This window comes from Sturnira hondurensis, unplaced genomic scaffold (assembly GCF_014824575.4).
Source record: "Sturnira hondurensis isolate 20B ecotype Veracruz unplaced genomic scaffold, ASM1482457v3 Scaffold0011291, whole genome shotgun sequence".
In the NCBI taxonomy this organism is placed as follows: Eukaryota; Metazoa; Chordata; class Mammalia; order Chiroptera; family Phyllostomidae; genus Sturnira; species Sturnira hondurensis.
The window spans coordinates 492,882-509,842 of NW_028083922.1; the positions used below are offsets into that span (position 1 = coordinate 492,882).

The 16,961-nt window shown below is 32.7% G+C and overlaps 1 protein-coding gene across 1 annotated transcript in view; it reads right to left on the reverse strand.

The window, feature by feature from the left end:
• Positions 1–16,961, reverse strand: part of GRIK2 (glutamate ionotropic receptor kainate type subunit 2) — a 589,700-nt gene that overhangs the window by 348,868 nt on the left and 223,871 nt on the right. The window contains exons 3-4 of the mRNA XM_037059704.1: positions 7,331–7,498; positions 2,984–3,241 (exon numbers count right to left, since the gene is read on the reverse strand). Coding sequence (XP_036915599.1) covers positions 2,984–3,241; positions 7,331–7,498 — 426 coding nt within the window. The remainder of the gene's footprint in view (positions 1–2,983; positions 3,242–7,330; positions 7,499–16,961) is intronic.

The window sequence follows — 16,961 nt, forward strand, 5'->3', positions numbered from 1 at the left end:
TCAAACAATAATAAAATATTTTTTTAAAAAACTGTATAGACCCATTTTTGCAGTGTCATTTTGAATGCTTGATTTTGGATAAGCCTGTTGCAAATAAAACTCAAAACTCAAAAAAAATTCTACCTTAAGACTTTTAAACATATCCAAAAATACAAACAAAATATACTTCTATATGCTTACGAATACATTTCAAAGAGAATCTTCTCTCTCTCTTAGAGTCAATTTTATCCTATTTAAAAAAATCAAGAAAAGCCCAGTTCTCAAAAGTACTTTCAATTAAAAGGGACTACAAGTGGCTAGGGACAAATTCAATCAGATCATTACTAATAACGTTAAAAACAAGAACAATCACGTGTCCCTAAATGAGTACTAGAAACCCAGCAAAGCCCAAGACTTTGCTTCTTTCACTGCATATGCACACACCAGTAACTGTCCCTGGAATGGAGTAGGTGCTTAATAAATGCATTTTGAATTCAATATTGCATAAAATGGAACAATTATAAGCTTTTTTCCTCAGAGAACTTTAAAGTTATACCTATTCTATAAATAATTCTGTAGCGATTCTTAGAATATTTAAATAATCAAGGACCTTTAGAATCTCCAAGTATCTATGCCACCTTCAAAGTAAGATGAGTGACAAAGTGTTTTTAATAATGAATTAAAATATTTTAATAAACTTAATGTGCAGTCAAGCCTCCATTAGAAGTATGCACATCTAATGTACTAACTATATGTATTTCTCCACTTACATTTATATCAGTATTATGCTTATATTATTAAAAATCAATTACCTATGAAATTTTACCAAATTCTGATATGACCTCACCCACAAATCCCATTATTTCTTTATTCAATGACTCAGGAACTGCATGCATGAAATAAAACTGTCACACACACACACACACACACACACACACACACACACAAAATAGTGAAGAAAGGTGCTACAGTCAGCCCTCTGTATCCACTGGTCCAGCATCCCAGAATGCAACCAACTGTGGACCCAAAGAAAAGGTTACATTGTGGTTCACACTGTGCACTGTGTACTTGGTCCTAGGATGGTTGTATCTGGACTGAACATATACAGCTTTTTTTCTTGTCATTATTCCTTAAAAAATATAGTATAACAACTGTTGACATAGTGTTTACATTGTACTAGATACTGTAAGTAATCTAAAGATGATGTAATACATACAGGAAGGTGTGCTTAGGTTATACGCAAAGGTTACACCATTTTATATAAGGAACGTAAGTGCCCACAAGTTTTGGTGTCTGTGGTTGGTCCTGGAACCCATTCCCTGGGGATGTCTAGAGATAACTGTATAAGCATACACATTTCGGACATTTACCAACTTTCTTTCTACTGTGAGTAGTTTTAAGATAATAAGGAATAATACACATCTGTGTGTGTGTGTGTATGTGTGTGTGTGTGTGTGTGTGTGTGTACTTGGGCAACCTTCACCCGAATAATATCAGAGAAAACAGAAAAGTAAATAGCCCATGGATTCACAATGCATATGCATTTGTATTTACATATTTCTGTACATGACTGTCTATAAGTACATGTGGATCAATCTGTAACTTAGGATGCCCTGGACCATCATATTATACACACCAGAAAACCCATTCACACAGAAAGTTAAAGTTATTTTTAAACATTTCACTTCACTTTATTATTAATGTGTCTTGAGACTCACTCTTTCTCATCCCAATTTAAATGTTTTTTGAAATTCTTTGTATTGTTTTTCCAACCCTGTAACTCCTTGTTCCCTGTTCTCTTGGGAGAATGCCTGTCATTTTGCAGATGGTAAACTTTATTGTCAAATGGACTAATTTCTGCATATTTCTAAATACTGAATGCATTAACAAATTTGTAATTGGCATACTTTGGGAAATTTTAAATTCAAATGGATTTTAATTTTGATGTAAACATCAAGATACAGTGAAAGGTCTTTGAGTAAAATATTTTAAAATTCTTTTTTTTTGCTATCCTGCAGAATTTGCATTTTATTTTTTTATTTTTATTATTGTTTTTCATTATTATTATTTCTTTTATTTTATTATTATTTTTTAAGAGCACTATTTAGATCACTGATAAATATCTTACCATGAAATTCCTTATCACTACACAATAACCAAAACAGTGGGCACTTTCTCCAACAATGTAGCTACTAGAAAAAGAAATATTTTATTTTTACTGTTTACTTTCTTGAATTTATCTAGTAGACTTGTTTTTAATGCATACTGCAAGAGAATCCCTCATGTATTAAAAAAGCATACATTAAAACAAGAAATTTTTAATTTATAAAAGCATACATTAAAACAAGAAAGCACAGACAACCTGTAGCCAGCCAAAATGTATTTTAAAGACACCATAAATACCACTTAGTAAGCTGTGTTTTTAAAGTTTTTAAAATGTGTCTACACATAAACATTTCCAAACACTCTAAATATTTCAATGGATATTCTATTGTTTGAAATTTGAGGAAAATAAACTTTTTCTAAATTTGATGTGTTATAGAGATGAAAATCATTACTATTCATAAATATTATTTGTATGGAAACCTAGAGAACATGTAAAGGCAAAATTCTGAATTTAATGATAAATTTCCCTGAGCCAATCATGAGAATTTAAATGTAATAATTATCTTGAACCTAGCAAAAATATTCTTGGAATAAATATTTCAATATTACATTTCACATTTCCTCTATCTTTCATGCAAAATTACAGTTTATACTAACTAATCCTTCCCAGGAAAAGAGCGCTTTTTCAGAAATATAAAGTATATGTGTGTGTGTATATATATATATGTACATATATATATATATTTGGATGTGTGAAATGAGTGTATACATTTGATGCCACATGTCTTTCCATTCTTCAACTTAAGAAAATACAAGAATACAGTAAGGACCTCGAGTTAGTTTCAGAAAAGTTACGGACATATAAGGCACAGCCCCAAAGGCCACCGACGTTTCTTACCAGTGCTGTCATCATACACAACTGTGACGGTCTTCCACTTGAAGAACTGCACCAAGTCCAAAATGGCTCGGCTGAGCGAAGAGAAGTCCGGGTAGAGACTGACGTAGAAGGAGTCCTTGTTGTCGGACACCTGGTGCTTCCAGCGGGTCTGGATGTGCGGAACCCCCAGGGCATTGCAGATGGACTGCACGGCGTTGGCCGACGAGCTGTGCGAAGGCCCGAAGATGGCAGCCACCCCGAGGGACAGCTGATCGCAGGCTGAAGAGGAGACAGAAGTCTGTCAATACCGAGAGGAGGGACGCCAGGGTACAGATATCACCACATCCCTATTGTAAACCCAAAGGTATTATCCTGAAGAAAGACTTGTGTTTATTAATATAACATCTATGTTTCACTAATTTTACATGTCGTCTAACTCTGAACATTTTCAGTTTCTTAGAAGAGAATTAATTCACCCACACACAGGCAGCTCATTGCTCAAATAATTTTACAAATAAAATTAAGGGGGGGAGAAAGGTCAGGAGACAGAGGAGGAATACTCTAGAATTCAACAAGGGAACGTTCGTTTGGGGAAAATAGCTCGTATCAGAGGGTCAGGAGAATAATGCTCCTTCCCAAGTTCACTGGCTATCCTCTACAATTTCAATTTAGTTTTTATCAGAATGCACTTGGTCTCCCTCTCATCCAAAAGGCTATGGCCACATGCAACAAAGTATTTGCTTGTATCTAATGATATAGTAAACCGACACATACAACCACCCACACAAAACCCAACATGGCTCAGAAGGTGGATATCATATGAATTAGTTTCATTGGGTAAAAACAACTTCAAAGTAATTTAGATAAGTATTTCATTATCCTTATTTGGCTTTAGGATACTATAAAAGTATTTTATACTAGTTTCATTTATTTTTTAAAGTTTATATTTACTCCTAAGGAAATTTTATTTATATAAATAATAATTAAAATAATCAAGACAGCCATATACAATCTAGAAGATTTCATATAAATATATATATATTGTGACAGGAAACGAAATTCTTTAAGATAAACTGAAGTGAGTTTGGGACTCAAAAGTGAGTAATAATTGGAAATATGAAACCATCTTTAAATATTTGAGTATCTGGCCTGTTAAGGACACTTATATTTGTTTCATTTGGCTGGAAAAGAAAGAAAAAAGACAAATGGTCATGAGCTTCTCATGGATTCGAATGTAATTTAAATTTAAAAAAATTTTGAAAGGAAACAAGAAATATTCATAAATGGAATGGTCTACTTTGAGAGGTCCATCCCTTCAAATATTTAAAAACAACTAAAAACAATTGTTATTGGGATTTAGGTATCAGATAGGGTATTCAGACCCAATCCTTCCAAGATAGTTTATGATTCTAATTTATAAAATATTCAAATATTTTGTTTCAGAAAATTTGCTGCATATCATGCAATGTGGTAAATGAATTATTAAGCATCTCAGAGATATTAATATTAGTAAATTTTGGTGAAAAAAATCTACTTGATTAAACTTTCTTCCAAAATTCAATAAGAAGTCTCTCCAGAAAAAGTCCAGGCACTATTAATATAATAAGAACAGTTTGCACAACATCAGTGTAACCTGGTAGCCAAAGAGAGTGAACTAGAATGTGCATGTGTAAACAATGACAACTTCACCATACTAGTCAGTAGGGGCAGTAGACTTCATCACTACCATGCACCCACTCACACATCACATCTCTTACAGACTGTTTTTGTAAAACATCAAATCACCCAGGTGACTCAGTCCCACTTCAGCCCAGATTTGGCACCCTGCAACTTCTGGTTTTTCCAAAACCAAAATCATCTTTGAAAGGAAAGAGATTTCACACCAGGATGACATTCAGGAAAATAGGATAGGGCAGCAGATGGTGATTTGGAGAATGGTGTGAGGTCCCAAGATACCTGCTTTGAAGGAGACTGAAACATCATTTTGCTATGTACAATGCTTCTTGCATCTTGTATCTTCTTCAACAAATGTCTCTATTACACATTACACAGCTGTATAGCTTATGGATAGACTTTGTATAATCTAAATAAATTATTTTTATATATGTATACTCTTACTTTTAAAAATAATGATTAAATTTCTGAATCAATAGAAAGGCTGGAGTCTAAAATTTTTGACTCATTTAGATTTTAATTCACAATTATTTTTGAGAATAAAAGATCTTCCTTCACTTTTATAAGTCACAAATCAAGAACACTTGAAAGCATTCTATTAGGTTATTTAGAATGTTCCTCAATATGTTTCAAACAAGAATTAGAGTTTTTAGTTTCAGAGGAGTCATGAAAAAGCAATGCTTTGTTCAACTAATAGTTCAAGTTTTGATGTATCAAAGTATTCATTTATTGAGCAAAACCACATAATCTACTAAATGTATAAGGCCATATATCAGAGAAAATGTAAAAATTTAAAAATTGTTTTGTGCTATTTTTTGCCTATGAAAACAATTTTAAACATTTTAAGAATATCCAAATTATTTTATAATTATTCATTAATACAATTAGCAGCACATATATTTATTTATTAAATCCACCACAAGATTAAAAAGCTATATTAAACCCCCCCTTATGTTATTATCTTATCTTATGCTATAAACTATAGCCTCACAAGATATGATACAAGCGATGCCATTCACCCTTTCAACATCTCACAAACAAAGGTGCTGTTACATTTGTTTGAGCTTTTCCTAGTTTCTTCTCAGTCAGTTAATGAATTTGATTCCCAATAGCTGACAAAGTTTATAAAGTCATTTTAATATTTGGAAACCAAAAAAATTTAACACCTCAGAATTTTGCAAGGCTATTCCCAGAACAGTAATCTGTTTGTTGTTGGAACATTCTAGTTTCTTTTTATGTTGGCCCTTTTGAGTCCATTAAGAAATCTATTAATACTTTATTTATGCTGCACTCATATTCCCTGTTCTTTGGTCTAAATGAGTTCACCTCAGACAGAGCTTCTTCTTCCTAATGGAAATCATCATGAACTATGTCGCTAATCAAATGCACTTGTCTTCCAGTTAATGACTTATTCTGCAATCATGATGACAAATGTAGTACTTCATAATAATCTTTACCCTTTTTTTCAGCCTTTAAAACCTTTTATCACCCTGACATGGTTCTGAAATATGGAAACTTATTTGTATTCATAAAGATATGAATTTGAAGGGCAGGCAGAATATAGACCTTGACAAACACAAGGTAGCTGGGGGGAAAGAGAAGGATTCTAGCTCAAGAAATATTGTACCTTACCAGCTTTCATTAATATTAATGAGTTTAGAAAAAATCTGCATCAAGTTAGGATTATGAATAATTATATACACTTCTTTCAATGTAAAATAGCTAACAAAATAATATTAGCACTACAGAAAAGCAAACATTTTTAAAAGTGGAAATTTAGAACAAGTGCTTTGTAACTCCATTCCTAGGAGAAAATCTGTGTTTTGAAATTTAATTCTTGTCACATAAATGCTAAGTATACAAATATATTACCTACTTAGACAAGGTAAGAATATGGAAACATCTCTCAAAACACATTTACTACTAATACTCTTGCCTGGTTAAAATAATGCCTTGACAATAGTTTCTCTGTTACCTTCCTTCATATATAAATGTTAAATTCATATTCCACAAAATTATGTCCCTATTCCTATCTTTTAAAACAGATTTACAATGTAAACAATAAAACAAAATTAATAAAGTATTCTAATTATTTCTTCATAAATTCACATTTTTCATCATTAGCCACTTATTTTAAGTTATAAGAAAGAACATCAAGTGGTTAAAAATGTCCATGTATTATACATTATACATTATGTACTATACATTAAGGGCTGTTCAAAATTTTCCAAGAAAGTTTAGAGATCCTTGCAATTACAGGATTTTAAAGGCAGACAGCAAATGAGACCACAGTAATTATATAATGGAATCAACAGGTAATGCAAATAAATTTTAAGAATAGATTGCAAAACTTGGTAAAGTTTTTAAACATACTCTTTTATATTAGGTGAGTTATTAAAATAGAATACTTTGTTAACAAATTAGAAGGATTGGTTGGAGAATAAAGAAATTTCACCCTCACAGATCTGACTGCATTTTTTATGATAAGCAAATTTTTTGAAATACATGATCACATCACTTTATCTGATAAAGGTAAAGTCAAGTCCTAATTTACCTGATAAATTTAGACACATTATGAAAAGAAACATTTCATGATAATATTCCTCATGACTTAATTATATTTGAAATTTAGAAATGTTTTAAGAATGCCTAAAAATTTAAATTCCAGAAAAGAGAATGCTAAATTTCATCTACCTTTCTTGGATGCTTCAAAACTGTCATACAGGTTTATCTTCTGCGTGTCGTAGGTGAGGGTGGTGTTGGGCAGCAGGGTCCTGTTCCTGTTGATGGTGTTCACAGCAAATCTGAACGCAAGCTCCTCCGCTCCCATTGGGCCAGATTCCACATATTCGAAAATACCTCCTGGCAAAAAGAAAGGAAAATCACACTGTTCTTATAAGATAGAGAAAATGTCAAAACTTTTCTATACTTCTCTGCATGTGTATATGTCTTTACATAAGTGGGGGTGTGTGACTTGTTGAAGTGCATGGAGCTTGTGCTAATCTTTTCTATGAACTTGAATATTTAGGATGTGCCCTTTAAGAGAAATCCATACAGGCAAAATTATCTTGGTATTGCTGCTAAATTTTAACATAATTTCATCTTTAGCAACTGCTTCTTTTAGGACATAGGTATATATAGATCTTGCCTTAAGAATGGAACATTATCCTTCAAAATTTCACAGTTCCAGAATAATTAATCCTCTATATTCATATATATTTATAAAATTGGGCACCTGGAATTTATATTAAAAATTTTCCATTAAATCAAAATTAGAATTCTTTAGAACAATTTTATGACACTTATGTGTTAGAAGCCCCAAATACTTATTCACTTATAAATTCCAGCATCTTGCAAGAAAGAAAAGAACAAAGTAGCAACTCTACTTCTTTTCGTCTTTTTTTTTAGAAGTTGCTTGACATTTGTGAAAAATAACTCTCCCGAACAGTGCAAATCTTTTAATCACTGAATAAACACTGTAGCATATGTATAATTTTGGCCATAAAATCTAGAGTATAATTTAAAAACATGACCTTTCCATTTGTCACCGTCTATTAGCTATGTCTCAGGCCCAGTTCCCTCAGTCCTGTCCCAGCCATTTTTCTTCTTGACATCAGCCCTCTGTTTCTTCAGCTATGCATGACCTGAGACCTTTGCCTCCGACACAATCTCTCCTTTGGTGTCACTTTGGTGAATGAAATGAAAGGGGTAGCACCCAATTCCTCACGCCCTCCAACCTCTGTCCTTGGGAAACTAGTTCTTAATAAAAAGGAAGCATTTATCTTTCTTGCTTTTCAATTTCACACCATGTACTCTAAGCAGAATTATTCACAAATTAAATTCCCTGAATAAACTATTTCCACAGCTTGCATTCATACCTCATCAAAGGTCTTTACACATGAAAGTCAGTTGATGATACTATGAGCAAACTACCAATGATAAATTAGCTAAGAATTGCTAATTAGCAAGAAATTTGCAAGAATTACGTAAATTGTTACATATGGTAACGATTTATCCAAATATGAGGAATTAGGACTCAAAAAATGCCACAGTGATTGGATGAATTTATATCCAGGAAGAAATAGAAAATTTGTTATTTTATACCATATTAGCTGAAATAGTTCTCTTACTATTTTCAACTAAATTGATAGTGTAGTGACCAGAGTAATCAATTTATTGTGAAATAGTACTCTTAATATTTAAAAAATCTTTTGGTGATTCATGCTAAGCACAAGGATAGAAACTGTTTACATGCCTAATAGGTGTCAAGAACCAAATCGGAATCCCTGTGCGTGGGGAGAAGAGCAGCGTGAACTCAACTGCGGAGCCACCGTGGGCTCACATTCTGGCTCTGCCCCTGGCCGGCAGGCACACTGGAAGGTTGCTTAAATCCTCAGTCTGAGTTTCTTCTTTTCTAAAAAGGAGATTATAATGGAGGCTAATACATAGAGTTACTGTAAAGATTAAATCTTATCTCATAATGAACCACTTAGAACACTGACTGCCATAGAATGAAGACTCAGTAAGTGTTTAAGATTTCACTTACTATCCAAAACAATCCCAAGTAATATTATTCTACAGGCCAGAATGTATTGGTCAAAGATCATATACAGCTATCAAGTGATAGAGCAGTATTAGAAACTGTCTGCCTGGTTTTGAAGTCTTTGCCTATATGCTCCTACAAACCAGTAGTGTTCTTTAAAATCTCATTCACGCAAACACACAGAATTTCTTAAAATGTTATATATGACCCTAAAAATACTATGTAGGGTGAAATGCAAGATCTTATATATAAATCAAAAATGATAGAGCCATTGGAAATTACTTTTTAAATTAATCGAGAATAAAAAACCAATTATAAAAATCCAAACCTGAAATTGTTTCTCAATGGCAGAATAAAATAAAAAACTAAATTTTCACTCTGTCCAGTGTGGCTCAGTCTGATTGTCATCCGTCGCTCGAACCTCAGTTGCAGGTTCAGTCCCGGGTTGGGGTGAGTACCAGAGGCAACTGATTTTTTTTTCTCTGTTGCATTGATGTTTATCTCTTTCTCTACCTCCCTCCCTTCTCCTCTCTCTAAAATCAATGAGCATGTCCTTGAGTAAGGGTGAAAAAACCAAAAACCCAACAACTGAATTTTCTACTTTCCTCAGTTCAGATTGTAGTTTCTATGTGGTATAAATACAAAATGAAGATATAAAATGATCAATATTTGATGACGGTGGGTTCAAACTTTCCTATCATTTACTCTTTTCAGAGCAAATAATTGAAATTCAACTTTAAGTTTACATATTTATCACTGGCTTGAGTATTTACAGAAATTTTTGTAATCACTTAGGAAACCCATTTTCTACCTATTAATTAAATATCATGAATAATTAATTGTATTGATCCAGTGCCAGAGTTTAAAATTTTGTACATAAAATATAAAAATACCCGGATGACACAAGCTTTCCAGGCGCAGTGTCTTCTATAACACCTCCCAAACACACTAACTTAGCAAAAGAGATCAATAGCTGTGAGTATACAGGGCAAGTATGGGCAGAGGGGTTTTAAAAACTTCTAACAAAGAAACTTCCAAAAAATTTAGGAGAGTGCCTCATACTTTAGGGAAAAAAGAGTTCCTGTAACTATCTTTAATAACTTAGAAGGTTTTAATAGCATCTTGAGTTATTAATTGATCAAACATGAATATAAGTACAATCACCATATTTAATATTATAAAGATACTTGATAGATCTCACTAATTATTCTTGACATAAAATTGCTTTTAGAAAACAATAATAGGGTAGAATAATACTTTACTAGGGTAAAAATATATTAACAGTAAATATTATACTTAAGAGTAAAGTAAAACAGAAGTCCCATTAAATTCAGGAAACATAGCATGTCTATACTATTCACTCCTTAATATTGTTCTGGTGATTTAATAAATGCAATGAGAAACAAAAATTATTTTTAACAATGAAAGTAACAAAATTGAGAATTTATCACCAACACCCTTTTACTGTAAGTACTAAATAATAGGGCTATTTAGGCAGAAGAAAATGATCCCAGAGGCAACCACTGCATTACTTAAATGTATACAGTATTTCTAAAAAAAGGTAAATATGTACATGAATATCAGTGAATTTTGGCCAAAGAACAAGAACAGTAAAAATTTATGACATTTATAGTGTATGTAGAATTTACGTGCATAATAACAATAATGCAAAAGCCAAGAAATGAATACATTGAATTAAAGGATGTTTATGTTCCAGCAGTAATGAAACAAGGTAAAGACAATCATTTTGGACTGCAATAATTCAAGAATGCATTAAAGTCTAGGATTAACATTAAAAAATAGTGAAATAGAATATAATCAAAATTTCATAAATATAAAGTGATATAAAAATTTTTGTTAAAAAACACAACAAAATACCCTGCTCTGCCCACCCATTCTCTAATGGAGAATAATGAACCAGTGTGAGAATGAGTGGTCTCGGGGAACGTATATGATCAATTCTGTGGTGCAGGTCAGGTTATGCTTTTCAATGTCGGGGCCTGGAAATATATCATTAAAGTTTTATGCTACAGTTTGTGTACTATAGCATATATAAATCATCTTTTAACAAAATTTATGTTAGAATACAATTACATAGAAGTGCCAACGCTTTTATAAGTTTGGTAATACAGCAGAAAAAATAAGGGTAATATCACTACATTTCACTTTATTATTTGAAAAAATCCATAACCAAACACTTAGTCATGAATAAAAGGAGAAAGATGAGAAAATAGATGAAATCATATTAAGAAAATATAAACATTAAAAAAGAAAAGGGTTGGTATCTTCAATATATAAATAATATTTACAAATAAAAATATGATCACCTTAATGGAAAAGCTGACAAAGAATGTAAGTAATTTATAAATAATACATGCAAATAATGAACATATGAAAAAGTTCAAAAATAGGAAAAAAATTAAAAAATGAGAATTTCTACTAATCAAATTTATTCAGATGTGAGAAAAAGCACAATTAAAGAGAAAAATAAATTGATGCAAATGTTCTTAAAAACCTTTATGAAAATCTATCAAGTCTTTAAGCAACCATACAGTTTCATCCACTAAATCTACTTATGGGACCTAATCTTAAGGAAAATGTTAGTGATTTTTCTGCAAAGATCTGCACTTTGTTTATGAGAACAACATGATTAGAAAGGCTCTAAATATCCACAGTAGGGTACTCATAACACAACATAATGCACCTAGTGATTTAAAAATTATTCTATAGAAGGTATTTTATGACAAAATGCTTGACAAGTACATACACACTTATGCATAACAAAATACTGTGCAGTTTATTTTGATTAATTGTATTTTTTCATTTTTGCTTATTTGTATATTTTTAATAATTAACAATGACATTGTGTCAATCTTATAATATTCAAACAACTAGATGTTTTATTTATTCTTAATAATTTAGTTATTTTATTCTTATTCAAGGACATGCTTATTAACTTTAGAGAGAGGGAAAGGGAGAAGAGAGAGTGAGGGAGAAACACACTGTAAGAGAGAAACATCGCGAGAGAAACATGGATCTGTTGCCTCTCACACATGCCCTGACATAGGAACCAAACTTGCAACCTAGGCAGGTGCCCTGACCTTGAATGGAGCCCATGACCCTTTGGTTTATGGGCTGATGCTCCAACCAAATGAGCCATACCATCCAGGGCTAAATAAGGGTATGTCTTACAGTGAAGCTAGTATATTAAGGAGTAGCAGAAAAAAGGTTGGCAGCTGGAGGATGCTAACCATTAAACATTAAATATTTAAATATTTAATACTAATCAAATATTGGGCTGTTTATGCATGTTTCTTTGATGACAAAAAAGCCAATATATTTATGCACCAAGAGAAAGAGGTAGTAGAAAGAGCAAGGTAAAGGGTAGGAAAAAAAAGGGGAATAACTGATGAAGCCAGGTGGTTCAGGATCACGAGAAAGATGCTAAACCTTGGGGAAGAGGGCACCTGGCTCCCTTAAACAAGGGAAAGTTGGCTGTAATCTGCTGATGTGAAGAGTGTCAGGAATTGACAGAATACATATTTTACCTATTTTCTTTGTGCAATAGAAAATAAGTCAACAAATTTGGGATAAATCTGATTTTTTGAAGGAGAAATCAGCTATTTTTTATGTAAAAGTATATATTTGGATTTAAAAATTGCTAATAAAAACTGAAAGACAAAACATTTTTTCTACTTGTTCAAAACCTACAAAAGGCTAATTGTTCACGTGATTTTAAACAGGGTCTTTCCCTTTAGCTTGAAAAGTAATATTCACATTGTGCTATGTATATCCTATAAAATGTGAATACTTCTAAATTGACTATTTTTATCATAAAGTGTTATAACTGTATGTAACATGTCATAAGCATGTAGTATGTGAAGAAAATTTGTACCCCCAAAAGTTCACAAATCTTGTTTGGTGAGTAAAATACACCCCAAGAGATAAAAAACAGAGAAGAAATATACAATCCTAAAGCACCATTTTGGCCCTCTATAATTATGTGCTTCCTTGAGACTTGAACCAAGATTCACCCAATTTCACTTTTTCAAATAACTAGTCACCATTTCCTGTTATTATCAAATTCCATATTCTCTATAAACGAGAAGCAAAATTTCACTGTTTTCTTTTACTTCCCTTTGGGTTTTTGAAATTAAAAAGATCATCTAAGATAATTATTATCACGGCTTTATTTTTGTTGGTTGTTTTGTTTATTTTAAGTCAGGAAGAGCCGGTCACACCTTAACTTTGTTGTATCAAACAATAAAACAGATATCCCCAGTGGATGCTCTTTCTCTTGTTAAACTAGCTAATGATCTTCATTATTATAGCTAACATTTCATCGGGCTCCATTATTTCTACAGGAACATTACTGTAAACTTTTCACATGCTTAACCAAGTCCAAGCACGCTATGCCTTTCATACGGCGATAATGTATCTCCAACAGGCTTTTCACAGAGTTCTGACATCATTCTGGCTTTCTTCGGTGGTTTCTCCACAATGAAATCAGAGTAATCTTTCTAAAATGCAATTTCGATCTTGTCATTTAATTTCTTAAATTTGTTCAAAAACTGACTCATTTTTAAGCTTAATGCTATTTACATAATATAGTCCTATTGAGTCAGCACAGTCTACCTTCTCCCTCCTCTTTCAGGCACCTTCCTTACCACCTGCACGCCCGAGTGCTGCAGCTGTGCTATACCACCCACCTTTCTCTGAGTGAACCAGAGTTCAATGCCTCCATTCCCTCCAAATGATGTTCCTTTGCCCAGGAACCTAGGGCCCTATTTACACATATACATACACATACATAGACACATACAGACACATACACAGAGACACACATTTAACACATGCATTTGCAACTTTTTCTCTTTCTAATGCATTGTCAGCTTCTGGCACAGTAACCTTCTTTGGAAAGACATCCCTTACTGGCTCCAACCCTCACATGGCTAAATTGCATCTCTGCTTTACATTTCTTAAGTCCTGTATCACTTTCAAACACTCTAATACATACTTCTGCAATCTAAAACTTAAGAACGTCTGATAAGTGTGAAATATGTTTAAACCCAAGCTCACTCTGAAGGAGGAAAGCTTCCAACACTCAACATTTATTGAGAGACTACTTTATATCAGGTGTTGTGATATTTTACAAACATTGATAGAAAGTCACCAAAATATAGTTGGATCACATTTTCTATCTTCAATATATTTCCTATTGTTATAATAATTTACATTTGAATTTTAAATATAACGTTGATATTTAAAGTGTTCATGATGTTGAGTCTAAAAACTGCTGTCTTCCTTTATGTTCCAGAATCTCAAAAGGTAGTTTAATTCTTAAGCCAAATAACTTGCCTTATTGGGTCTATTGTGTTCTGCTTTAGTAAGACCTTGGAGCAAGCCCAACATCCTGAAAATACTGCCTAAGGTCAGTTTCACAGTTAGTAAGTGGATGGATTCTTGATCAGGAAACAGGAAATCTCAATCCATACCATCTTTTAATCACTATGCTATACTGTTTCCTACTGGGTAATACTATTTCTCTTTAGTTTCAACTTCTGATTGTTTTCACACAGGTTCTCTTTCTCTGAGTGGTAAATACTTTCAATCTCTTACAGTAAATTCCTAGAGTTTTACATCCAGATGAAGTATGTCTACAACATTCTAAAACTGACTTTTTGTGAGCTTGATGGATGCTCTCCTAGTTACCTGTGTATGAAATGGAAAAACACAAGCACATGTCACCTAAATGACTGACACACCATGGGAAAATAAATAAGCAGGTCACATCTCCCCCCAAAAGGGAATTGTGTGGAACTCACACAAGGAGGAGAGCAGCAACTCATCTCTACTTCACACTAGGAGATACCTACATCTCTTGCCATTTGCTTTTGATTCCCTTTGGACACGAAGCAACACATGTCTAATTTAAAGAAAGGGCCGCTTCCAGTATTTTTGGCCATATTCTGTAAGTCATAATGTTCTTCATTATAATCTTACAAAGTTACGTTCCTCCAACCACACAAATTCACACCTTTGTCAACGTTTCAAGTAAACTAAAAACTGTATAAACATGGGACCAGTGAAAATTTTGTCAGTGGAATGTCCTGGAATTTCTCAAAATTTTAGCACTGTTTCCAGTCATTCATCTATAGAAGGCCTGAAAGCAACTCTTGTATACCTCCTCCTCCACCTATACCATATTCAATTCAACTGAAACTTGTACTGAGCATTTGGAGAAACAAAGCTGCTGATCACAGTCCAGAATAGAGAAAATGAGTTAGAAGGCAGTAAATAAACTGAAATCGAGTTGCAGGAAATAAAGTCATAGGTCGCCCAATGCACAGAGATTGGTTGTGCTCAGGCATGTAAATGTGCTTTCTTTGAAAATAAACAAGCTTTTAAATTTACAGACCTCCTACTGTTCCCAACATATTTCTCGCTAGTGAATGGAAAATAGGTGTGGATTTTTCTTCCTACAAATGGACCCTTAAAATCACAGCGAACACAGAGTAACACATTCAAATAATATTAATTTTAAAGTAGATACATTACATACTGTGAAGAAAATTGGGAAATGGCTACTTAAATGTTAGCAATTTAAGACCCAGAAGAAATGCATACTGAGTGGGAAGGCAGATGCTTGAATAATATTGAGATATAAATAGAGCAGATCAAACTGAGATAACACAGAAGGCAGCCACATGAATAACCGCCATATAAACAGTACTATAAATAACACCCAACTATTTGAAGGTCAAAAGCCCACATTCTAATTATATTGATTTTCTTAAAAATAGGTAAGCTAAATAAAAAGAAAGTGAAAAAATGATTGAATGAGCAAGGCCCTTCACTATCCAGACCTCCATTTTCTCTTCTGCAAAATGATGGAACTGGGTAAAATGATCTGGAAGACTGGAGGTTCAGCAAACTCTTGATTCTTAGATTGCTTAATAAATTGGGGAACATCATTGATTCTGTTAGAATATAAGGTCTGGTTAAATGCTGATCTGTTACAAATATGGTACACTCCTTCATATTCTAACTTTCATTTGAAAAAAACATTGATTTGAGAAACCATGTATCAAAATATTAGAGTTCAATCAATAAAAAATGCAAATAAATAGATGAGTTTCCAAAGAGCATTTACATGTGATGAGGTTAAACTAGAGGTATTAAAGTAAACTTCCTTGAGTTTAAATTCATAAAGAGTAATAAAAAAGGATGCCTAGAAAATTCGTATTTTAAAAACTCAGAAATCAATTTGACAGTAATAGTATAATTCATAAAGTAACCTAAGTGTGAAATTTGATATTGCACATAAAATAATTTACATTTACTCTAGGAAAGTTATTTTATTCCCCTTTACACATTTATTTTGCAGTTACTTTAAAAAAGTCTTCTTATGATATTAGTTGGACTATTAACTATTACATAGGAGCCATTTTATGTTTATTGTATTTGTATTTTTGTATATTTATTAGTTTTAAATGAGTAGACAAATGGAAATAAAGAAAGGAACTATTTACTACTCACTTCTTGGGCACAATTTCTTAAAATCCTTCCCTTTGTAACATATTTTGAGATTGCTAAAAAGTTTAGTATTCACGTGCTTTGTGAAGATCAAAAGTGTAAACTCCTAAAACTCCTAACAGTGTAAAGTAGTGTAACCTATTATCACTTGTGGGTCCTCTGAAAACTCCTTGAGGACAGGAGACATAACTTACTCATCTCTGACTGTAACTCAGTGCCCAGCACACAGTGCATTTAATAAACTTT